General features: G+C 36.7%; 1 protein-coding gene across 1 annotated transcript; it reads right to left on the bottom strand.

Annotated features, from left to right (window-relative positions):
* Positions 1-7,227: 7,227 nt before the first annotated feature.
* LOC109094084 (mothers against decapentaplegic homolog 6-like) lies at positions 7,228-15,120 on the bottom strand. The gene is made up of 4 exons (XM_042760214.1): positions 13,778-15,120; positions 12,815-12,871; positions 12,598-12,675; positions 7,228-8,022 (listed from the first exon to the last, which is right to left on the bottom strand). The coding sequence occupies exons 1-4, from the start codon at positions 14,469-14,471 to the stop codon at positions 7,481-7,483; spliced, it is 1,371 nt and encodes a 456-aa protein (XP_042616148.1). The 5' UTR covers positions 14,472-15,120; the 3' UTR covers positions 7,228-7,480.
* Positions 15,121-26,851: the final 11,731 nt, after the last annotated feature.

A 26,851-nucleotide genomic window follows, 5' to 3' on the forward strand; every position in this document is an offset into this window, starting at 1 on the left:
AGACTTTAATCATCTGGAGACACTTATTTAGGTAGTTATGATACTTTATCCCTGAGGGACTTTATGACAGGCCTGAAATACTGCTTCAATAACACCACAGGATGAGACAGAGGAAGAGGGAGCCATTTTAGGAAGGAATGCCCCCCGCTCTGGTTTCACTGAGTGAGAGAGTGTGAAAGAAAGAGAGAGATGATGATGATTTATAAAAATGTACTTAAAAAAATTGATTTGTCAAAATAACACAGACTAACAAACTTTACTTATTATACTTTGTCTGTTGTAGAATGAACCTCATCCTATGTCAAATTCACCAGACACAAAATTTATTACATTATATTTGCTTGTTTGCTTGTTTACTTACTTTTGTACTTAACTTTAACTTATTTATTCAATGTAATTAATGCCCTGTGAATAAATGCCCTTCAATTTTATGACTTAATAATGAGGATCATACTACAACAGAAAGTGTATAATGTGTGAAGTATGTTAGTCTGTGTTTTACACATCCTGAAAAAAAAAGAAAAAAAAAAAAAAGAAAGAAAATCTCAACTCCTGGTAGCATGTGCTGATCTGCTCGCCTATAGATTACCTTTCCTATCATCATATGTTGGCATAGTGTGGATAGATGCTTGTGTGTCTGCCTAAATAATTGAATAACTGTCTGTCCTCATATGCTTGAATATCATCTTTGAATATACACTCTCTCTCTCTCTCTCTCTCTCTATATATATATATATATATATATATATCCAGTTTATGTGCTGAATTCCTTAAACAAAAGTAAGGGCAAAATTGTATATATATAAATTAAGTTAATGAATGCCATAAATGATTTTGAAGGCAAGCTCATGCATGTGGTTTCTCATGTATTTCTGAGTATATATGTATGTCTATACATGTCAGTGTGAGAATGTTTGCTAGCAACAAGGATGTTTAGCTGAGGCTAGTGAAAGTAAAACTGATGAGAAAATGTTTGACTGTGTACGGATGCCCAGTCTAGTGTGGAGCCAGTCCGTCTGCCGGCTGACTGCCCTCCTGGAGACTCGAGAACATCCGATCCTCCTGTGGAGAGAGAGAGAGTGAGAGCAAAGGTGAGAAAATAGAGAAAGAGAGAGAGAGAGGGGCTGGCTGGTAGTGGAATACATTCTAACACTCTTTTACAATATCACATTTGTCACCTTATAATGTAAAAACTCTTCATGCATCATAATTCATGCAAAAAATATCTGTAATATACTTGCAAGATATACAAATCTAATTAAACAGCCTGAAATCATGACTATGCATGACAGAAATGGGCAAATACAGCCAGACACTTTCTAGCCAACAACCAATAGAACAGAACAGAACAGAACAGAACAGAACAGAACAGAATAGAATAGAATTGAATAGAATTTAACACTTAACATTCACATATAAATATATATTAAAAAGTTAAGTTAATAAAATGAGAATGTGCACTGAAAAAGTGTTTACTTTTTTAAACAATTTTCCTCAGAAATTAGCTAGTAGATTTCACAAATAATTACAAAGAAACAGCACATTGTTCACAAAAATAACATTAAAATAAACATCACATTTTAAAAGTCTGAAAAGGTATTTTTTTATATAGTGTATTACTGAAGCTGTCAACAAATTCTGAAATTTAATATTCACCCACTGATACACCCACACACATAAAACAAACAGAAAAATGCCCCTGTGTGCCCATCAGGAATGAAATGAAGAATGGATTGTCTTCTTTATATATCACTGTGGCCAGTCTGATAAACACTGGAGCTGAGCAGCAGAACTGTGTCTGGCTCCATGGGGACCATATTGATTTCTCTGCTGCAGAGCTATTGACAGGAAATGCTGGACAGTCTACAGTGGCTCAGTCTTTCAGAAAGTACACTATTTATTTATAAAAACCCTGCAAGCTTATAAAAATATAATAATTCAAAATTATATGATGCAAAGCAAAGACAAATATTTTTCCTAAGCAAGCAAAACAGCCCAAAAGATATCCACCTCCACAGACAGATACTTATCCAACAATTTGGGACAACAATTCAGATGAGAGGGGTACATAGATGAAGAGAGAGAGAAGATTTTCAAAGGAAGTAAAAAGGTAGGGAAATGGTTTTGGCAGCGCTTCAGGATCTGGGTCTAGCAGTGTTTTGTCTGAAGGATGTTTAAGGAGCGGGCCGTCCCGAGCCAGCCTTCCAGTCTCACTATAATTACTACAGTGGCTGACAGACATAGTGCTTAAAGAAACAAAACAGAGACAGGATTAAGAATAAACAACAATACGCGCCTGCAAGCCAAACTCTACACACATAAATGTATATATCACAGACACATGACATACATTTATGGACTTTAAATAATCTAAGAGTTATATGGACTGCTGAATAATTTAAATGAAGGAAAAGGGGTGAAAGAAAGTAAATGCTAAATATTATATTTAGATAATTACCTGATGACAGAATGATTTATGATGCTGTCTACTTTTATTTCACCCACCATGCTTCATATTTTTCGAGACTGTATGGGAATAAAGAATAAGAAACAGAGACATGTGGGAAAAAAGAATCAGCTGATATGTAATTAAATGGTTTATGTGACATCATAATGGCGTCTCTGCATTTGTTGGTTTAATCTGCTTTAGTTCTTTTCCTAAGGGCCTCAAAGCTCTATTGTGCCACTGAGATTTAATTAAGTTGATCCTTTTAAGCTTTAGTCAGAAAGACTTTTTTCCATGGATTCAATAAGCAATAACTTTACAAACTTTACAGTGTTGATTTAACAATCACGCATTCATTAATTTTAGTAGATTAGCTTAAGTTCACCCAAAAATGATTATCTCTCTTTTCATAAAAATGTAGTGTTTGTCACGTACAAATTAAATCCACTGTCACTCAAATTGGTGGCTGCTGCATTGTAAATCTAATTACGGAAGTATATGAAAAATTAGTGTTGTAAATCATGAGATACAAAGGATAATTATATTAGGCATTTCAAAGAAAGGCGTAGTTAAATTGGGTGTACAGAACATTCTCTGGGAAAATCAATTCTGTTTACATATGCAAAGGGGCAAATATTTGAGTTAATTATTTGCAAGTTGCACATATGATCTGGTGTGGTTGAAACCAAATTAGAGCAGCACTGGCTGAGCCAAAATCACCACACACACTCAGAAATCCAGTTCACTGTGAGGTCAGCCCACCATGGAGTTAAAACACCACGACCAGAAACCTCACGCAGAAACACAGCTGAGGGCAATTGCGACAGTGATCCTGCTTTGAGAATGTGACAAATGAGATCACTTAGAGATAGAAACTAAAAAAACATTCATGCATATAGGAGAACAGATAATAATATTTGAGTTGATTGTACTGTTTTATGCAGAATCACATTAACTGTTGAGAAACCCTGAGAAGTGTGGGAGAATGCAGTGTTGATTTAAAACTTTAATCTATTTAAATCCTCCCAGAATAGCAACACTAAATATTGAGGAGACAAACTAGCTAAATGCAAACGCTTTTGGCTTTTTTACTTTTCCGTTTCCCTGCACAGATACAAAGGTGCTTTTTCTCTTCTGTCTCCACAATCATAATATGGTGTTCACAGAGCTGAAGAACGTGTCTGGAGCTGGTCGGCCGGGGCAGTGTGGCGCAGGGATAATGTCTATGTTGCTTTCTGGGAGTCCTGTTTTAAAAGGGATGAGGTGGGGCCAGGCAGACTGCTGAGTAAGCTAGCCGCTACGCGGTCGCCCTCTAGAACAAACACGGCACGAAAAGAAAGCTTCCCTGAACCCTAATGCATTGCAACACTGGAAACAGAGAGCTGTGACACTTAATGTGATGTGTGAGCAAAGTAATGGTCACTTTGCACTTTCAAAAATGGAATGAAAACATTTTATTCTCCTGAAACTATCAGAGGTTTTTTTAGATGGTTTGAAGAACACTACATGGCCTGTTCTACTGACAAATTAAGTACTTAAACTTTGGAGCTAATTGAAAATATCTTTAGATAACAATCTTGACTCATATTTGACTGTGTAATTTTTGATATGCCATAACATTTTTATAGTTTCATTCATGAAGTCAGTCAAACATCAAACCTCTGTCATCGAAGACAAAAGACTCATGACTGTAAGCTTAGTATTGATAATGAAATTAAATTAGAGGTTAAATTTTTGCTCTTTCCTGATATTGGTAACAGCCAGCAAAAACAGACATATAACACACTTCAACACTGATATTAATCCTCTGTAATATTAAATAGTATTAAAAGTACTAAGTTATTTTGACATCTGTTGCTATTTTTACAGATCATATTAAAATAATTATTTCTTCCAATTTTCAAAAGGTAAAACAATAGTCCTATGTGTTTAAATTTGTATTATGCTATTCATTGCATCAAGTGATTGAATCACGCAGAAATATGTAAGATGGTGGGTTGAAGAAATATATATATATAGATATAATGTGTAATATTTTTATGTGTTTTTAGTGTGTATGTTTTTTTTGTGTATCACAGAGCACTATTTTGTGAGTATAATGTTTTTGTTGTGGTGTAAATGTGAATTTTGTGAGGGGGCTTCTTGCCTCACCATTGGGGCAAAATGACCCCGACCTGCGGCAAGAAGGTCTTGGGGGCATGAGACCTTTTCTGAACATTTTATCTAAAGTCCAGATTAATCATAATAATTTTATTTTTGGAAAATCTAACTAAATTGGTAAAATTGTGCATCTTGGCAATATAATTTGAACAAATTCACTGAAATGGAACACTTCATAATGACAAATAAAGTACAGAAGCACTGTTACAGAGAGTGGTATCTGAAAGGCAATGACATTCAATACTGCAAATTGAAAACAGATCACAATAGCAACAGTAACAGCGCAGTGAGACAGAATTATTCCACTCAGTTTTAGGTTGTGATGACTTTCGAAATTTAAAGTATTGTTCTCAGGCTTAAGAATTATTAAATAACATGAATATTATTGCATATTTAATTAATTTTGAATGTCGTGGAAAAGTTCATTTATTTCAGTAATTCAACTCAAATTGTGAAACTAGTGTATTAAATAAATTCAGTGCACACAGACTGAAGTAGTTTAAGTCTTTGGTTCTTTTAATTTTGATGATTTTGGCTCACATTTAACAAAAACCCACCAATTCACTATCTCAACAAATTAGAATATGGTGACATGCCAATCAGCTAATCAACTCAAAATACCTGGAAAGGTTTCCTGAGCCTTCAGAATGGTCGCTCAGTTTGGTTCACTAGGCTACACAATAATGGGGAAGACTGCTGACCTGACAGTTGTCCAGAAGACAATCATTGACACCCTTCACGAGGAGGGTAAGCCACAAACATTCACTGTCAAAGAAGCTGGCTATTCACAGAGTGCTGTATCCAAGCATGTTAACAGAAAGTTGAGTGGAAGGAAAAAGTGTGTAAAAATAAGATGCAACCAACCGAGAGAACCGCAGCCTTTTTAGGATTGTCAAGCAAAATTGATTCAAGAATTTGAGTGAACTTCACAAGGAATGGACTGAGGCTGGGGTCAAGGCATCAAGAGCCACCACACGCAGACGTGTCAAGGAATTTGGCTACAGTTGTCATATTCCTCTTGTTAAGCCACTCCTGTACCACAGACAATGCCAGAGGCGTCTTACCTGGGCTAAGGAGAAGAAGAACTGGACTGTTGCCCAGTGGTCCAAAGTCCCCTTATTAGATGAGAGCAAGTTTTGTATTTCATTTAGAAACCAAGGTCCTAGAGTCTGGAGGAAGGGTGGAGAAGCTCATAGCCCAAGTTGCTTGAAGTCCAGTGTTAAGTTTCCACAGTCTGTGATGATTTGGGGTGCAGTGTCATCTGCTGGTGTTCGTCCATTGTGTTTTTTTTGAAAACCAAAGTCACTGAACCTGTTTACCAAGAAAATTTTGGAGCACTTCATGCTTCCTTCTGCTGACCAGCTTTTTGAAGATGCTGATTTCATTTTCCAGCAGGATTTGGCACCTGCCCACACTGCCAAAAGCACCAAAAGTTGGTTAAATGAAAATGGTGTTGGTGTGCTTGACTGGCCAGCAAACTCACGAGACCTGAACCCCAGAGAGAATCTATGGGGTATTGTCAAGAGGAAAATGAGAAACAAGAGACCAAAAAATGCAGATGAGCTGAAGGCAACTGTCAAAGAAACCTGGGCTTCCACACCACCTCAGCAGTGCCACAAACTGATCACCTCCATGCCACACCGAATTGAGGCAGTAATTAAAGCAAAAGGAGACCCTACCAAGTATTGAGTACATGTACAGTAAATGAACATACTTTCCAGAAGGCCAACAATTCACTAAAAAAATGTTTTTATTGGTCTTGTTAAGTATTCTAATCTGTTGAGATAGTGTATTGGTGGAATTTTGTTAAATGTGAGCCAAAATCATCACAATTAAAAGAACCAAAGACTTAAACTACTTTAGTCTGTGTGCACTGAATTTAATACACAAGTTTCACAATTTGAGTTTAATTACTGAAATAAATGAACTTTTCCACAACATTTTAATTTATTGAGATGCACCTGTATATATTGTTAATTTTTTCTTAATTTAATTATTCTACCCTTAAGTCTGCAGTGAACAAATATACATACAAACTTTTTATATTTAATAAACACACAGTTCATCTTTTTCAAATATCAAAATAAATTGATCAGTTTACCTTAAAAAAGTTCTAATAAGATTACTCTCACAAATACTGTTGCTCAAATGAAATGTCAACATGAATTAGTGCGCAGGCAATTTATAAATATGCTGAAGGGAGTTTTGTCGCCATCTGTGGTTAACAGGAAAAATTCATTTACTCATCCTTCTTACCTAGGCCTTACCCTACCTATATATATGGCATCTGAACCAGGGATGCCAGTCATTCCTGATTTAATCATTGTTCTGAGTCAGTTCTATCAAATGTGATTGCGTTCAGTCTATTGGCATTTGTTTGGCCCGAACATGCGCTCGATGGATGTCTTTGACTGTTGCTTTTTGCCATCTTCAGGCTTTTAAAGCATTTTTAACATGCATATATTGATTTTTGAATCTTTTTAGTATTGTTTTTGAGGGGGAAAAAACTCTGTCTCTGCAAACCTTTAAATAAAATCCTGCATGCGCCCATATATCAAAGTAGTAAAAAATTACAAGAATCAATATAAATTCCAAAAAATGGCACATTGTAACACACAGAATTCTGAAGAGCTTTTCTTTTGTTTTTATTTCCTCTGTCCATCCATAGACATTGCACCATACATAAATAATTATGTTGTAAAAATGACTCAGTATTTACAAGTATTCCATATAATATGTTTATATAAAACTTTATATTAAATTTAGATAGATTACATTTGGGATTGTGGCAGCGGGTGTCTGAACGTTTGTAGTGAGTGAGTGCAGGGTGTGGTAAGAGCGATGTATATGTCTGCATTTGTTGATATGTATACGTTATCTGTGATTGTTCAGTAAAATCTCTAACCAGCATGGGCATGATGTAATAAACTGTCTTGAGTAGCATGGTCCCCAGCCCTTGGCAAAACTGATCCTCACACTGTTCGGGTCATATGGCCCTTCCATGTGCACCAAATCATTGGGGGGTTGAATTTGGCACGATTTTTCATAGTCAAAAACTTTTAAGGAGTAGCCTGGCATGACTCTCCTCACAGTCAAACTCAGGTAGGGGTGATGTTCCAGAGTTGGGGAATTCACAAATATAGGGTGCTGACTGCGGTTGTAGGCCCATACTCCATCAGGCTCTTTGCTGAGGAGGATGCCGTGTCCGATCTTGCCACGGGTGCGCTGGACGGAGGTGGAACGCGGAGAGAGGGGGAGCAGGCCCAAGCAAAAGCCTGTACCCTGAGGTAGGTCATAGAAGATGCTAAGAGAGGCGTCATGAACTGGGTACAGACGACCCACGCGTGTACGAAGCTCCCAGTATGCCACGTTACACCAGTGATTCTGAGCCAGGGAGGAGGAAGACATATTGACATCTGTGAAAAAAACAGTAAAACATAAGAAACTTGAATTTCAAAAAAGTGCTCTAAGCAAAGTACACAAAACACATAAAACCAATATTAAATTTACTAATTTCTCCATTTTTCCATTTATATTTCAAAGTTATTGAAATATATTTATTGTAAAATCATACAAAATATTTCACTTTTTTCTTATGACTGATATAAAGATTGATGAAAAACCCCCAGAAACATAATAATTATAAATTGTCATTGTTGTTGTTAATATTAGTGGATAGAAATTATTTTAGCAATGTTGCTATAATCTGGCATGTTTATATTTTGATGATATACTACTGTGCATTGTCCTTATTAAATAAACTAATTAATAAAATAAATTAAAAAATATTTTTGCAAATAAATTAAATTAATATTAAAATTGAATTCATTTTAAAATTTCCTAAATATTTCATTTAATTTTATTTTTTATTTGACCAAGTTTGAGGATGATTAGTTAAAAAAAAAAAAAAAAAAAAAAACTATATTATTATTATTATTGTGGTTGTTGTTGATATTACTATAAAGCTGGATAACAATAAATACAGCAATGTTCCTATAATCCAGGATATTTACTTTTTTTATGCAGATGTTCATTAATGTGCATTGTCCCTATTAAATTAACAAACAAATAAATAATACTTATTATTAAATATAATTAAATAATATATTAAATAATACTTATTATAATAACTATTTTTAAACTTTTTTGTGTAAAGTGTCATCAGGTTTTGTGTTTCTGAAAGCCATAGTGTCCCAGTGGCCCACTTCTTTCTACAGTAATGTGTTGTCATGACAAGTAACGTCAATGTTTGACCACTCTCATTTCACCTCCCTTATTCTTTTTGATGGTACACAGTACATATAATTCTTTAAATCTCCAATCCTATCAGGAGAAACTGATAAACTGAAGAAGCAACGACCCCCACTAACAGGCCCAAATCTGTCATCTCTGAATCTAACACCCCCCGCTCCTGCCTCAGCATTCCTCTCTCCCTGCGCGGGGCCGACTGGGGCCCCCTCTCCCCCTCCGAGGGCCAGCATTCAGCTCTCTGACCACTCAGTGAAGGCTCGTGACCCCCTGACCCCCCAGCCGCCAGCCTATCCAGTCTGATTAACTCAAACACAGACTGATGGCATTATTTTGCTTCACAGGCTCTATTGAGGGAGAAGATCTAAAGCCCTGGGCCTGTGCCCTCACTCTGCTCAGTCTCAACCCTCTCTGGCCCAAACAGACAGCAGAGGACACACTGTTAATGAAGTAAATTTTGTTACTGAAATACATAATCATTATCTCAGATTCTCTGGCCGCTCACTTAATATGTGCTTTCAAATATATATATATATATATATATATATATATATATATATATATATATATATATATATATATATATATATATATATATATATATATATATATATATATATATATATATATATAAAAAATCTATGCAAGTAAAAGACAGAAAGGAAGGACATAATTTTCATAAAGATAGCATAAAACTTTCTTCCTGGATTTAAAATAAATACAATGGAAAAACTATGCAAAATAGGAAAGCAATGCAAAAGACCTATCAGAAGTCATCTTTTCATAGAGTGCCTCATTGTTTAATTTTCATATTTAACTTACTTTCGATCGTATGCAAAGACAACCAAATCACATATCTGCTGCCTAGTTTAATCCTGTATGCAATGCCACTGTTATGATAACGTTCAGGAACTTTCAACCTCTCCTTAAGTTGCCCTGTTTTGCACGCACAGTTGTTAGTGCCTGCAAAAGCATTCTTGGTGCTTGTGTGCCTAGCCTAAACCAACACCACAAAATGAGAGGGGGAAGGAGAGGATGGAGTCTTGTCTGTCCTGCTGTGCCAAATATTAGATCTCCCTCCACATATTAGAGCCTTCCACAGAGCCAGTGAATGGTGGGGGGAGCTTAGAGGAGTGATAATGGAAATGCCACGATGAGAACTGCCAGAGAACTCTAGAACACTTCTAGTATTTTCACAACTCTAGAACAATAGCAGCAGTCTTAATTGCTCAGTACCAAAAGTAATCCAACATCTTTTTTTCTTTATTCTAAAATAACACTTGAAGGGGCAATTCACCCAAAAATGTAACTTCTATCATCATTTACTCATACTTCTTTAAAACATGAATAACAATTTGTTTCTTCTGCGGAACATCAAAGAAGACATTTTTTTTATTATTTTAAATCCATACAGAGAAAGTCAGTGGGGTCCAATGTTGTTCTGGATCCCATTCACTTATATTGTATAGACAAATCAGTCAAAACATAACTTCTTTGTGCTCTAAAGAAGAAAGTAAGTCATACAGGTTTGGAATGATATGAGGGTGAGTAAATGATGATAGAATTTTCATTTTGGATGAACAATCCCATATCCTTCATTTTTAGTGACATAATGCATGGAAATTAGGCATACATAACACTTCCTTATACTGAAGGACAAATCATTTTGTTGCTCATTCCTCAGGATGATGAATTTGTGGTTGACTGCATATTGATCCCTATCTAAGATGAAGCTAACAGCCTGTGTCAGGATGAAAAAGCAAAATGATTTCTCACTGTCACAATACCGAGGAGAAACTGAGAGAAATATGCAATGCAGTGCATATTTGTAAGTGACACATGCAATCACGCATAAACGCAATTACAATAAATCAGCCAAAAACATAACTAGATCGAAAAAGCCTTATTATGCATGTCCCTTAAAAAACATGGGCAAATAATTTTCCAGCAACTGACAGAGTCGGTTCTTTGTCAACATCTGTAAAGAATCTCTGCAGAGACAGGCAGGATTTCATTAGTTAAATTGCGTGTTGGCCTGCGCTCTGTCAGGAAGAGGGAAGCCACAGTGAGGCCTGTAATTTAAACCTTATTTTAAAATGCAACTGGCTGCTGTGCCAGGGCTTGCATTGCAAAACTCAGCAGGAAGCAACAACATGAAAATAATGGAGGAAAGAACATATGTGACACACCAAAAAGAGGATCTTGTTCCTTGTCTTCAGAGCTCTATATGCTGGGTAATAATAAGCACAGTGCTGTGGGACACACAGCAGATAAGAGCTCAAGAGGCCCTGAGTCCCCCAGTGAGCATCCTGACAAAACTGCCCATTGTTGCCCATAATCTAATTTTGCCTCAGCGCTGAAAAGCTGGTGGATGACGTCTAAGAAGTTTCAAGAACCATCAAATAAGCACTGAGAGTTTATGTTCGGAGGTGAATGTCTGTATGTATGATAGGGAGAGAGGAATGCTTAGCTGATCAAATGCTATCAAAATGGCATGGATAAGCTAACCATTTGAAAACAGCCAATAGCAACAGACAGCAACCTTAAAGGGATAGTTCACCCAAAAATGAAAATTTGATGTTTATCTGCTTACCCCCAGGGCATCCAAGATGTAGGTGACTTTGTTTCTTCAGTAGAAGACAAATGATGATTTTTAGCTTCAGGCGTTGCAGTCTCTCAGTCGTACAATGCTTGGCAAATAGTAACAGAATCTATGAGAGAGAAAAAACATGAACAGGAAAAATCCAAATGAAACCCTGTGGCTCGTGACGATACATTGATGTGTAAAGACACAAAATTATCGGTCTGTGCAAGAAACTGAACAGTATTTATATCGTTTTTTACTTCTGATTCACGCAATGTTTGAACTGTAAGAACTCTTGTATATGCGCTAAATACTGTTCAGTTTCTTGCACAGACCGATAATTTTGTGTCTTTACACATCAATGTATCGTCACGAGCCGCAGGGTTTCATTTGGATTTTTCCTGTTCAAGGTTTTTTTTTTTTTGCTCTCATAGATTCTGTTACCTGTTGCCATGCACTGTACGACTGAGAGACTGCAACGCCTGAAGCTAAAAATCATAATTTTTTTAGTTCTATTGAAGAAACAAAGTCACCTACAACTTGGGGTAAGTAGATAAACATCAAATCCCTTTAAGTCTGAACCAAAGCATCACATTTAGTATATACACTAACATTAATTACAAAAAAACAAAACAAAACAAAAAAAAAGACTGGAGTTTGTAAGATTTTTTTTTTTTTTTTTTTGAAAGAAGTCTCTGATGCCAACAAAGCATTTTTTTAATCAAAACTATAGTAAAAACAGAAATACTGTGAAATATTATTACAATTGAAGAAAAAAAAAAAACTGTTTTCTATATTTATATACTTTTGATTGAATGTAAATTGAATATATTTCAATGTATTCCTGTGATGGCAAAGCTGAATTTTCAGCAGTATTACATTTAGTGCTTATTATTATTATTATTATTATTAATACTGAAAATGGTTGTGCTGGTTAATATTTTTGTGGAAGCTGATTTCATTTTCTTCAGGATTCTTTGATGAACAGAATGTTCAAAAGAACAGCATTTATTTGAAATAGAAATCTTCTGCCACATTTTAAGTGTAGCATAAGCATAAGTATAAGCCATTTGATATTCAAGTTCAACAAAGGCAGTAGTTACTGAACACACTTTCCCCCCTTTAAATGCATTAATTTACTTAAGACTTGCACACCAACCTGAATAGTCCTGCGACATGCCACCAAGTGAATGCGTGGCTTCAATTTCTATGTAAGGCATCACTGGGAGGGAAGAATCTGCAAAATGACAAGATGAAAAATTTGATCTTTTCTCCATTTGACTGCTATTAAAATACATAACATACAGCGTTAAAACAACATACTTTATTTCAAGGAATCTTTGCTTACATGGACCAAGAAAGACAAAATTACTTACTCAGTGGCTTATGTTCTGGTAAGGGGGAGAAATGGGAGTAGGGAGGAGGAGGTGTGTCTGCAAATTAAGAGAACTGAGTTAGATTTTTCATTTAACTGAGCATCCCTCTAAAAGTGAACACATCTCTTACTTTTCAAGGCTATATGACCAGACCTAAACCTAGAGATAAAATACTGTGACAGCATTTGGCACAGTTTCTCCAGCATTTCTACAGCAAACGAGAATGTTCCCAGCTGGTATGGAAATTACAGGTGAAGAACAGCATCCATCAAAAAGACAATGGATGTGTCGTTATGTGCCAAGAATGCATGGAATCCAATCAAAAGTGACCTGTTCTGAATCACATTATTACAGCTGGTGGAAACACTGCAATCTTGCTAATGCAGAGAATAAATCTTCATGAAAAACACTTAATGTATCAGATTTTAAAACTATTAACCACTGAATATTATAGTGTTGGTGCTAATGGACTTTAGTGACATTCTGAATGCATGTCAAGGTCTCTTGTAGGACTACAGTGCAATTCATACTGCTTTAGACATTTATTTTTGATGTATGGTTGTGCAGTCACTAAACCAGCACGTTACATTTTTAAAGTGTGTATTCTTTCTTGACCCTCTTCATGGACAGTTGTTCAATCAATTCTGTTCTTCATCTACAACAGTTCATTTATACACAATGTTAGGGTAGTGTTTTTGTGAATGGGGAGGGAGCAGAGAAATTGAGAATCCCAGAGGGATTATAGTTGGGAATTCCGCTTCCTGAACAGGAGTATCACTGTCCCAACTCCCCACCCTATAAAAAACCCCTCTAGAAGCTTCAAAAAGACCAACCTGGTTTGGTTGGGAGACCAACTAAGACCAGCAAACAAGTTCTGCTTTTTTCAGCAGGGTTGAAAACACACTTCAAACGAACAGCACAGTCATTATATCCCTGACTGAAAACATTCAGAGGTTTCCTTACCATCCTTGACTGGTCCACAGACACGGCTGTAGTGATGGGGGTTGCAGCAGAGGGTCTGGCTGTCCTCTGCCCTGAAGCTCTGACAGTTACAGAGCGGTTTGAGGAGAGAGGAGAGCCGCAGGTCCGGCCAGCGGAAGAGTCGACACAGCAGGTACTGTGGAGACACCAGCTGACCTCCAATTCGCACTTCAGTCTGTGAAACCAGAACACATCCACTTGGCATCCCGCCTTGAGACTCCACAGCTTCCAGTAAAACATCCAGAGACTTCTCTTTCAACTTTTTGAGAAACGCATAAGTGCACTTCTTGAGTTCTTGCTCGGTCGCGGCACCATTTGTCCGTTCCCTGCCACTCAAACTGCTATAGTTGTTGAGATTCCTATGTTCTAGGCGACAAACGAGTCTGTTTTTGCCTCTGGGGAGGTCTCTAAACAAACAGCATGTTACCGTCCTGCACTCACTCCCCTCGCTGAGGGGTCCATCATGATCAATAAGGATCCCCGGTTCCCCTCGTTCCTCTACGCATTTGCTGCACGAGCCCGCATTATTTCCCGGTGCGTATTCCGTTCTGGGGATCTTCTCTGGGTTGCTGTCACTCCAGTTGTCCGGACCACCATCGCCCCCTTCTTTACCTGCGGTGACTAAACGGCTTCTCCAGAGTCGCCGAACCAGACCCGTGCGTCTCGTCCTGAACATACGACAATTTAAACAGTTTGCATCCGTTTTTCCGTTGTTTGGTCAGAGCCGCGGAGAGTCCAAACGCTAGTGCGCTCGCTATTCGACATCAATGATCTGTGCTCACATGCACAGCCGAGCAGAGCCTGAGCAAAGCCCAACATTAGACTCCACTGCTACAATATATCAACACTGTAACCAGTGGAAGGCTAGAATAATGATAGTGCTCTACGCGAGGAGCGGTGCATCCAGTCTGTAAACATTCCCCAACAATATGAGAAACTTCCTGCTGAACAACACGAAATGCACGATATGCAGAAAAAAATCTTCGATAATCTCCGAAACAGACCCCTTTTTCAAGCAAACCTTCTGCAGCAGATTAATGACGCCGAACACATGAATGGATCTCACTATAATCCTTATTCAGGTTCCACGCGCTCCTCGCGGAAGAAAAAATGATCGTGTTGCGACGGCAGAGTGGTCGATACGGGTGGATAGGCGGACCTGGGATGTCTTGAGGGTTCGTTTAGTGTTTCGAGCGAGATTAATGGGATTCTTCGATGGTCTTTCGCCGTTTCACCCTCTTTCTTCTTCAGATACACACACGGGGCCCCTGAGGAGAGCAGTGGAGCCATTGGTTGATTTCCATCATGTGCTCGTCTAGACACTTTGGCGGCTGCGAGCCGCGCTGATTGTTGCGCAAACACAGTATCAAGTTTCGGAACTCTTAAAGGAGCAACATGTACCGGTGTGTGTGTTAATTAAGTTGGCTTGAGAAAGCCAACTTACTGATCTACTATTTAAACTTATTAAGTTGGCTTGAGAAAGCCAACTTACTGATCTACTATTTAAACTTATTATTATTATTATTATTCTTTTTCTGAGACTAAAATTTCTGACTCTAACTCCTCCTGGAGCTTTAACTCTACAGACTTCAAACTCAGCCCAGCTCTTCAGACTGATCTCGCTGGGTGTGCTATATCTTTTCTAACTGATCAGAATTATGGTTTTCATAAAAATGAAGATTAAAAATCATAAAAATCCCATAGACTTTTATTGACGGAATGTTCAGATGAGCCAAGCTCCAACTGTCAAAATTCAAAACTAAACAAACTAAACCCCATTATACTCAATCAAGCTTCGCTTCTATGTACTATTTCTAATCAATTTAAACTCATTCAAACTCATCTATCTAATATTTCTAATCTATCTATCTATCTATCTATCTATCTATCTATCTATCATCTTATCTATCTATCTATCTATCTATCTATCTATCTATCATCTGACTCTATCTATCTATCTATCTATCTATCTATCTATCTATCTATCCTAGCAACATGCTAATATTTTTATATACATGCTAGTAACTCGCTAATCATGCTAAAAACATGCTAGCGACATGCTAGTCACTCGCTAATCATGCTAAAAACATGCTAGCGACATGCTAGTCACTCGCTAATCATGCTAGAAACATGCTAGTCACTTGCTAATCATGTTAGAAACATGCTAGCGACATGCTAGTCACCGGCTAATCATGCTAAAAACATGGTAGCGACATGCTAGTCACTTGCTAATAATGCTAAAAACATGCTAGCGACATGCTAGTCATTTGCTAATCATGCTAGAAACATGCTAGCGACATGCTAGTCACTCGCTAATCATGCTAAAAACATGCTAGTGAAATGCTAGTGACATGCTAGTCACATGATAATCATGCTAGAAACATGCTAGTGACATGCTAGTAACTTGCTAATCATGCTACTGACATGCTAGTCACTTGCTAATCATGCTAGAAACATGCTAGCGACATGCTAGTAACTTGCTTATCATGCTAGTGACATGCTAGTCACTTGCTAATCATGCTTAAAAAACATGCTAGCAACATGCTAGTCATTTGCTAATCATGCTAGAAACATGCTAGCGACATGCTAGTCACTCGCTAATCATGCTAAAAACATGCTAGTGACATGCTAGTCACTTGCTAATCATGCTAGAAACATGCTAGCGACATGCTAGTCACTCGCTAATCATGATAAAATCATGCTAGTGACATGCTAGTCACTCGCTAATCATGATAAAATCATGCTAGTGACATGCTAGTCACTTGCTAATCATGCTAGTAACATGCTAGCGACATGCTAGTCAATTGCTAATCATGCTAGAAATGCTAGTCACTTGCTAATCATGCTAGAAACATGCTAGCGACATGCTAGTCACTCGCTAATCATGATAAAATCATGCTAGTGACATGCTAGTCACTCGCTAATCATGATAAAATCATGCTAGTGACATGCTAGTCACTTGCTAATCATGCTAGTAACATGCTAGCGACATGCTAGTCACTTGCTAATCATGCTAGAAACATGCTAGCGACATGCTAGTAACTTACTAATCATGCTAGCGACATGCTAGTAACTTGCTAATCATGCTAGCGACATGCTAGTAATTTGCTAATCATGCTAGAAACATGCTAGCGACATGCTAGTAAATCGCTAATCATGCTAAAAACATGCTAGCGACATGCTAGTCACTTGCTAATCATGCTAGAAACATGCTAGCGACATGCTAGTCACTCGCTAATCATGTTAAAAACATGCTAGCGACATGCTAGTCACTTGCTAATCATGCTAGAAACATGCTAGCGACATGCTAGTCAATCGCTAATCATGCTAAAAACATGCTAGCGACATGCTAGTCACTTGCTAATCATGTTAGAAACATGCTAGCGACATGCTAGTAACTTGCTAATCATGCCAGTGACATGCTAGTCACTTGCTAATCATGCTAAAAACATGTTAGCGACATGCTAGTCACTCGTTAATCATGCTAGAACCATGCTAGCGACATGCTAGTAACTTGCTAATCATGTTAAAAACATGTTAGTGACATGCTCGTCATTTGCTAATCATGCTAGAAACATGCTAGCGACATGCTAGTCACTCGCTAATAATGCTAAAAACATGCTAGTGACATGCTACTCACTTGCTTATCATGCTAGAAACATGCTAGCGACATGCTAGTCACTTGCTAATAATGCTAGAAACATGCTAGCGACATGCTAGTCACTTGCTAATCATGCTAAAACATGCTAGTGACATGCTAGTAACTTTGCTAATCATGCTAATGACATGCTAGTCACTTGCTTTATTAAACTTCTTAAACTTCTTAAACTTTTCAAACTTTTCAAACTTTCTAAACTTTTCAAACTTTCTGTTCAGGCTTTCTCAAGCCAACTTAAAGTTTGTCTTGACGAACTTTTTTATCTAGTTATTATTATTATTATTCTTTTTCTGAGACTAAAATTTCTGACTCTAACTCCTCCTAGAGCTTTAACTCTACAGACTTCAAACTCAGCCCAGCTCTTCAGACTGATCTCGCCGGGGGGTGTGCTATATCTTTTCTAACTGATCAGACTTATGGTTTTCATAAAAATGAAGATTAAAAATCATAAAAATCCCATAGACTTTTATTGACGGAATGTTCAGATGAGCCAAGCTCCAACTGTCAAAATTCAAAACTAAACAAACTAAACCCCATTAGACTCAATCAAGCTTCGCTTCTATGTACTATTTCTAATCCATTTAAACTCATTCAAATTCATCTATCTAATATTTCTAATCTATCTATCTATCTATCTATCTATCTATCTATCTATCTATCTATCTATCTATCTAGCATTCTATCTATCTATCTATCTATCTATCTATCTATCTATCTATCTATCTATCTATCTATCTATCTATCTATCTATCTATCTATCTATCTATCTATCTATCTATCTATCTATCTATCTATCTATCTATTGCTCTTTCTATCTATCTATCTATCTATCTATCTATCTATCTATCTATCTATCTATCTATCTATCTATCTATTGCTCCTTCTATCTATCTATCTATCTATCTATCTATCTATCTATCTATCTATCTATCTATCTATCTATCTATCTATCTATCTATGCTATCTATCTATCTATCTATCTATCTATCTGTCTATCTATCTATCTATCTATCTCCAGATTTCTTTCTTTCTATCTATCTATCTATCTATCTATCTATCTATCTATCTATCTATCTATCTATCTATCATCTGTCCTAGCAACATGCTAATAATGTTAGAAACATGCTAGTCACTCGCTAATCATGCTAAAAACATGCTAGCGACATGCTAGTCACTCGCTAATCATACTAAAAACATGCTAGCGACATGCTAGTAACTCGCTAATCATGCTAGAAACATGCTAGCGACATGCTTGTAACTCGCTAATCATGCTAGAAAAACATGCTAGCGACATGCTAGTCCTCGCTAATCATGCTTAAAAAACATGCTAGCGACATGCTAGTAACTCGCTAATCATGCTAAATAACATGCTAGCGACATGCTAGTCACTCGCTAATCATGCTAGAAACATGCTAGCGACATGCTAGTCACTCGCTAATCATGCTAGAAACATGCTAGCGACATGCTAGTCACTCGCTAATCATGCTAAAAACATGCTAGCGACATGCTAGTCACTCGCTAATCATGCTAGAAACATGCTAACGACATGCTAGTAACTCGCTAATCATGCTAGCAACATGCTAGTCACTTGCTAATCATGCTAGAAACATGCTAGCGACATGCTAGTCACCGGTTAATCATGCTAAAAACATGGTAGCGACATGCTAGTCACTTGCTAATCATGCTAAAACATGCATGCTAGCGACATGCTAGTCATTTGCTAATCATGCTAGAAACATGCTAGCGACATGCTAGTCACTCGCTAATCATGCTAAAAAACATGCTAGTGAAATGCTAGTGACATGCTAGTCACATGCTAATCATGCTAGAAACATGCTAGTGACATGCTAGTAACTTGCTAATCATGCTACTGACATGCTAGTCACTTGCTAATCATGCTAGAAACATGCTAGCGACATGCTAGTAACTTGCTTATCATGCTAGTGACATGCTAGTCACTTGCTAATCATGCTAGAAAAATGCTAACGACATGCTAGTCACTCGCTAATCATGCTAAAAACATATTAGTGACATGCTAGTCACTTGCTAATCATGCTAAAAACATGCTAGCAACATGCTAGTGACATTCTAGTCACTTGCTAATACATGCTAGCGACATGCTACTGACATGCTAGTCACGTGCTAATCATGCTAGAAACATGCTAGCGACATGCTAGTCACTCGCTAATCATGCTAAAACATGCTAGTCACTTGCTAATCATGCTAGAAACATGCTAGCGACATGCTAGTAACTCGCTAATCATGCTAGCAACATGCTAGTCACTTGCTAATCATGCTAGAAACATGCTAGCGACATGCTAGTCACCGGCTAATCATGCTAAAAACATGGTAGCGACATGCTAGTCACTTGCTAATCATGCTAAAAACATGCTAGCGACATGCTAGTCATTTGCTAATCATGCTAGAAACATGCTAGCGACATGCTAGTCACTCGCTAATCATGCTAAAAACATGCTAGTGAAATGCTAGTGACATGCTAGTCACATACTAATCATGCTAGAAACATGCTAGTGACATGCTAGTAACTTGCTAATCATGCTACTGACATGCTAGTCACTTGCTAATCATGCTAGAAACATGCTAGCGACATGCTAGTAACTTGCTTATCATGCTAGTGACATGCTAGTCACTTGCTAATCATGCTAGAAAAATGCTAACGACATGCTAGTCACTCGCTAATCATGCTAAAAACATATTAGTGACATGCTAGTCACTTGCTAATCATGCTAAAAACATGCTAGCAACATGCTAGTCATTTGCTAATCATGCTAGAAACATGCTAGCGACATGCTACTGACATGCTAGTCACTTGCTAATCATGCTAAAAACATGCTAGCGACATGCTAGTCACTCGCTAATCATGCTAAAACATGCTAGTCACTTGCTAATCATGCTAGAAACATGCTAGCGACATGCTAGTAACTTGCTAATTATGTTAGCAACATGCTAGTAACTAGCTTATCATGCTAGAAACATGCTAGTAACTTTGCTAATCATGCTAATGACATGCTATTCACTTGCTTAATTAAACTTCTTAAACTTTTCAAACTTCAAACTTCAAACTTTTCAAACTTTTTAAACTTTTCAAACTTTCCAAACTTTTTAAACTTTCTGTTCAGGCTTTCTCAAGCCAACTTAAAGTTTGTCTTGACGAACTTTTTTATCTAGTTAAATAATATTACAATAAATACAAAAAAAAAAAAAAAAAAATTCATTATTGCATTATTCATTTATTAAGTTATGTTTTATTATTTTAATATAATATAAATACTACTATTAGTACTAGGCTATATATAAATTATATATTTTTATATATATAAACCCCTTTTTGCTTTGGTGAATGACATAGCATACATAACAGACATTTAGGATGGTGAAAATCCTTGTTGCAAATTGTCAGCATCAAGAGCAAACTGCTCTTCCATTCCTACTTCAGTGACAGAATCCTTGGGCTCTCTCCCATCACTTATCATAGGGGTGATAACTGTTGTAGCCTGGCGTCAGGCTAATAAGTCCAGCTACTCCCATTAAGTCTCTTAGATAGTCTATCAGCAGAAGTCTGGAGCAGAGACAGAAAGACCAGCACCAAACCACCCCCAAAAATAACCTCAGTCCATCCAGTCTGGACAGACATGGTCTTGTTGATGGGGTCTAGCAAGACCCAACAGGAATAGCATGTCAACAAGCCCCTTATTCCTAATGGACCTTAGGGAAAGAGGCGAGACAGTGGGAGACAGAAAAAGAGAGCACTCACATCCCTTAAGGCCTTTCCTTGGGTCCATACTGGATGGCGCTAGTTCCATGAATACTGCCAAAATGCTCTAGAGACAAAAACAAAGTCAAAATACATTCAAATGACACAAGTACAACTAATTTAGGCTGAAGTGAGTTGAGCTGAGATTGCATGAGCTTATGAAAACATCTCCAATTCAAATGAATGCGCAATTAGACAATGTAAAGAAGCTGTGTGGTAAGGACTGATTTGTGACAGCTGGTGTGGCCTATGGTAGCAGGATGTTGTAGCCACAGACAGACATTAGTGTAATCTGTCTCCTGTGGAAGGTTCTGGCAGTCAAAACAGAGTTTCGGCAAGGAAAACCTCATTTATGGTGAAGACAAGGAGACAGCCAGAGACTTAAATGAATGTCTGCTGTGTAATAGTGATGCTTCTACGTGGCAGGAATATGTGCATATGAAAAAAAAATTGAATATCCTTAACAAAAGCAGAATTCTCTACTCCTCTGGAAATATTAATATTACGTCTACGGTACTTTTAGGAAATATTTACTGTAAAAATATTTCCTGTAGCTGACAATATTAACCAACATAACAATGACCAATACATCTATTAGTTATTCATCTTTGTTGATAATACACATTACAGCTGTTCATTATTAGCTCAAGTCCATAAAAGTTTTTAAAGGTATAAAGTCACTTAAAAAAAAAAATCCTGTCATCATCTTCTCATCCTCATGCTGTTCCAAACCCATATGACTTTGGTTAATCTTTGAAACACAAGTTAAAATTTTTATTTAATGATAGCTGAGAGGTTTCTGTCCATTTATTAAAAGTCCAGGTAACCAAAACTTCAAAAAGGTGTTAAAATTGCATTTGTTGTACTACTGTAGAGTAAACTGTTGAAATTGCTGGAGGTGTAAATATGCTAGACTGTGATGTTACAGTATATTTGTGATTTTGCTGTAAAAACACATTTTATCATGTAACTATAGCAAACAGTGGAGCTCCAGTAAGCACACGTAACGTTTCGTCTCCAAAGTTAATTTACACAAACCATATACATCTTAAAGACGATTATCTCATGTCTATTTAATATGAGACAATGTACTAAAATGTACTAAATATAGGAAATGTACTAAAAGAATTACAGATGAGCACTTCACAACATGAAACAGACAGTGAGTGATGTATGTGTGCTATTATAGTAGAAATCACTGCTGTCAACACTGCTTTATATGAATGTAAATAATGTAAATAAACAAATATACATAAAGTTACTAAACATGAGATATCTATTTCATTTGTCCATTAGTAGTGTAGATAAATTGAGGAACATTTGTGTTGGATAAAAAGCAAACACATAAGCAACTACCTCAACATTTAAATGTAGTATTCAGCAGATAAATTACGGAGGTAACATGAATCTTGTCTGGGTGTTACAGGGACAGATGAGACACGTGTGTGACTGATGAAGGAATGCTGCCATCAAAGGCTCTCAGTGAGTACACTACAGATAAAACATCTTTTAAATCTTAAGTTGTAGTTTATTTTATTTACTGTAATTTCAATGAGAGCTAGTACAGTACATCACTTTTCTGATTCTTGATTTCTGTGCATTTGCTGCAGATCTTTTGTGTTGGAGCAGGACCTGCAAGGAAAGGTGACGACGGCATTTGTGGGGTGAAAAAAGGGAAAACCTGAATCAAAAATATAAAGTAAGATAACTTTGTTACTTCTTCTAATACAGAAATCAAATGACATTGTGCTATTAAAATGACTGATTTTGTATCATGTCTGTGCATTTTTGCAGGATCTGAAAAGTCTGCAGACTGACTTCTGAAACTCGGGCTCTATTGACTGATACTGTATGAACACAAACCAGCAGGACAAACTTGACCAAAATCACCTTTTGTGTTCAGAAAAAAATCTTTTACTCATTTATTTATGTTTCCTGTTGTTGTCAGTAAATAAAATATAATTAATTCATTACTTGACTGAAAATTGATGTATTCACCTTGGCTGCATTTGTCTAGTGTGTAGTCATACATAGCTGTCATATGACAAAACATTTTGTTTGTTTTACTAAAAAAATAAAGATTTTTATTTATTAAAGATTTTTTTAATATTTTTTTTTTTTTTTTTTTTTTTTTTTTTTTTGTGTTTTTTTTTTTTTTATATATATATATATACACACACACACATATATATATTAGTATAATTAATTATTGGTCAGCATTTATCATTATTATTGTTCGTAAGTGTTGGGGTAGGCTAGTAATGCATTCTGGGGTAGTAATGCTTATATTTTTCCAGTATAAAATTAACAGTCTTCTCCAAAGGCAAGATCTGTGTGCAGCGTACTCTGTAGGGTTGTCTTGTTACTGATACTCTGAGATGTTTGTGCACCTGTTCCTCTTATCTTCTTTTTAATATTATTACTGCAGAACTTATAATTACATACAAGCTCAAGGAGAGATGGTTGTATCTTTAACAATAAACAATCATAATGTCAAAAAACAGAAAACAACTATAATGGATTTCCGTACATCAAAGTATGAGATTATATACACAGAAAAAAAGTTTCAATATTTTTGAATAATCATAATATTCATATAATCAATGCATCAAAAGAAATGCATTTGTTGTTATTTTTGTTATAAGCCTGAGGAATGAGGATAAATTCAGCAAGAAAAAGAGGAAAACAAAGGAGATTTAAGCCAGTTTTGCGTGTGGATGAATTATTTTGCACATAAAATAAATTAATAACATATGCAAGAGATAACGATTTTGTGTTAACGTAATAAAAAACTGTATATTTAAGTATTAAACTGTGGGTCATAGAGTTAAAAATATAAAAACTTAAATCCACTCAAAATTTATTGGTTATATACTTTCACAATAAAAGGGCAGCTGGTCTTCAACAAGACCACAAAATGAGCAAATTTAATCAACGTCAGAATATTTACAGATAGATGTCACTCATATCTTTTAAGTTGTTTCACTTGTAAAGTAGATCACATGATGTCAACATGGCGGATTATGTATGGTTCGCATTTATACTTAAGGAGATTTGGCTGTAGAGTACATACTCTTTTAGCATTCGTTAAGCAAGTACTTATTGAAATTAAGTACCTACCCATTGAGTATGCCATTTCGGACGTGGCCATTCTAACAGACCGGAACTAACTGTTAATATAAAATAAAGAGGTCAGAAACAAAACTCATCATAACAGGCTGTCATTTTTTTCTGTTTTTATTTTATATTATTTTAATTTAAAATATAATGTATATATAATTTTTAAAAACTTACACTCTCTAGACCAGCAAATTCTGTTATTTAAGGTGCAAATCAACAGGAGCTTTATGATCTACATTGAAAAGATCTGTTTTAAGCATGTAACATTACAAAGGGAGCAAGTCTTCATTTACCCAGATTCATTAACAGAACACCAAAACAACAACCCACCATATATAATTTTAGTTATTGTAGCAGCATATCAGAGGAGCATGTAATTCTGTGCAAAGCTGGCACCTTCCATTCATTTTGTGTGCTTTTAAAGCATGCCTGTTGTTCTGCAAGCAAAAAGAGAATATCTCAGAACCCGAGGAAGGAAGTAGGCTAAAAACAGAGGAAAGGGAGAGAACCTCAGTGAGATCAGGCCACTCTGTTGCTGTAGCTGATTGTAGTCTAGTCTAGTCTCAGAGCGCCTGGCGCCAACGGAGCAGGCCATAAACTTCTAGACGATAGAGAGAGATAGAGCTCATACTCTTACTTGTGCGAGTAAACAAAGAGTTTACTTCACTTAGCATGCAATTCCCTTTGCATTTGTGCAGCACAGTCGATGCAAATGAAGTTATCTTGTGCCTCGTCATTTCAGAACTATTATCTTCAAAGTGGCACACAAGACTAAATGATTACAATAACACAGGTAAAAATGCATACAACTGTGGATCTCTGCTGAGATTCTAGTACGCTTCGGGGGGGAAAAAGAAAGAAAAACAGAGACAAAGATGTACAAACACAGACAGAGAGATATGAAGATTACAAGTGTTTGCGTTCATCAGTAAACCTGCATAACCAGAGACAGGCGTGTCCCATCAGCAGTAATAGACTTTGCATGCATCTGTGCCAACCGGTGTTTACGTCAGTGGGTACAAAGACTACATCTAATCTCCAGGAGAGAGACAGAGAGAGAGAAAGAGGACGGAAAAGGGAGAAGACTGTTCCAGGGTCCAGCAGGGCTCCTCGGGGTGAGCTGAATTAAGTAAGAGATCGAGAAAAAGAAATAGAGAGAGTGAAGGGTGGAGAGGCAGAGAGGAGTAAATCAATGGAGGAGATTTGAGACAGGAAGACTATGGCGTCAGTACAGGCTTGAGATAAGGGCTTCAGTTCCATACACAAACACACTTGTTCTCCCGGGCCGAACAGCTACACATACTTTGTCTCACTGTCAACTGACCAGACATCCACAGGTCCTCTCTGCTGGTGCTTTTCATCACCGCTTAGGAACTGCTATAGGGAGTTTCTGCTCCTTGAGCCCCCCTTGACTTCCCACTTTTCTTTAAGTTATTTTATGTGAGACCATTTTTACATTTTCACTCTAAACACAAAGTTATTCAGTTCAGTTTTGCTCAAAACATAACATTTTTCAGTTATACTGATGGTATGTTTTGCTCCTCTATTTTCTCTGTCAAAACAGTAACAATAGATTGGCTGAACTCACATGTATTTTGTCCTTGAATAAGCAAGATCCACAACACTATAAGGTGAGGAAACACAGGCCTGACTGAGAAACGTGCGAGTCTGGCCAGAGGTCAGAGGAACTTTTCCTCAAAGATAAGCAAGAGAGACAAAGTATATACAGACTTAAGGGAAAAGCTACTTCTTTCAGGAAGAACCCTCTGCTTTGAAAGTAATGTTGAGTATGAGTTTACCAAGAATGTGTGTATGTCTTTGTGTGTGTTTTTGGCTCTGATTTGGACTGACACAGGAGCAGGAAAAACAAAGGAACTGAAATCCTCTACAAAAAAAGATAACTTTGTTTTTTTCCCCCACTGCTTTCTTTCGGTCATTTCTGTATTCTGTCCCTCTTGTGACTTAAATGTTATTGTATGATCACTGCCTTCACTGACTTCATTATGTTAGCCAATTTTCTCAAAAATTACTTTCAAGGCTGCATTCTGAGGCGCTATTTTAGTACCCCTTAAACCACTGTAGTGTCTTTGGACTGAACATTGATCTGCGAGTAAACTGATCCTGTGTGGCTCTCTTTTTGTGTACCATATCACAGCACACAACATCCCGAATGCATCACAGAACAACACTGTGATACTATGATTATCACTGCAAAAATTATTTTTACCATAGTTTTACTGGAAAACAACAAAAACTATCTAAACATCCTTACAAACCAATTGTTTTCAAGTGTTCTCATTAGATTTATGCTTTATTTTTTATAGTATTTTTTTTTTTACTATTTTCACAAAATACATCAATATTTTAACAGTATTTTATTGAATAATGTAAACGAAAGTGAATTTGGGGTTGTAGAATTGCCAAAGCAGTGATTGTCAGGATTAAATAAACATGGTCCTCCTAAAATATAATATAATTATGCAAACACTCCATAATATGCTTT

Source organism: Cyprinus carpio, chromosome A7 (assembly GCF_018340385.1).
Source record: "Cyprinus carpio isolate SPL01 chromosome A7, ASM1834038v1, whole genome shotgun sequence".
Classification (NCBI taxonomy): domain Eukaryota; kingdom Metazoa; phylum Chordata; class Actinopteri; order Cypriniformes; family Cyprinidae; genus Cyprinus; species Cyprinus carpio.

What these genes read in the sequence shown, in the direction of transcription:
- LOC109094084 (XM_042760214.1), bottom strand. Translation starts at nt 14,471, where the DNA reads ATGTTCAGGACGAGACGCACGGGTCTGGTTCGGCGACTCTGGAGAAGC. An exon ending in ACCAGAACATAAGCCACTGA is followed by an intron (nt 12,676 to 12,814) that starts GTAAGTAATTTT and finishes GTCATTTTGCAG; the next exon opens with ATTCTTCCCTCCCAGTGATG. An exon ending in CATGTCGCAGGACTATTCAG is followed by an intron (nt 8,023 to 12,597) that starts GTTGGTGTGCAA and finishes TTTTTTTCACAG; the next exon opens with ATGTCAATATGTCTTCCTCC.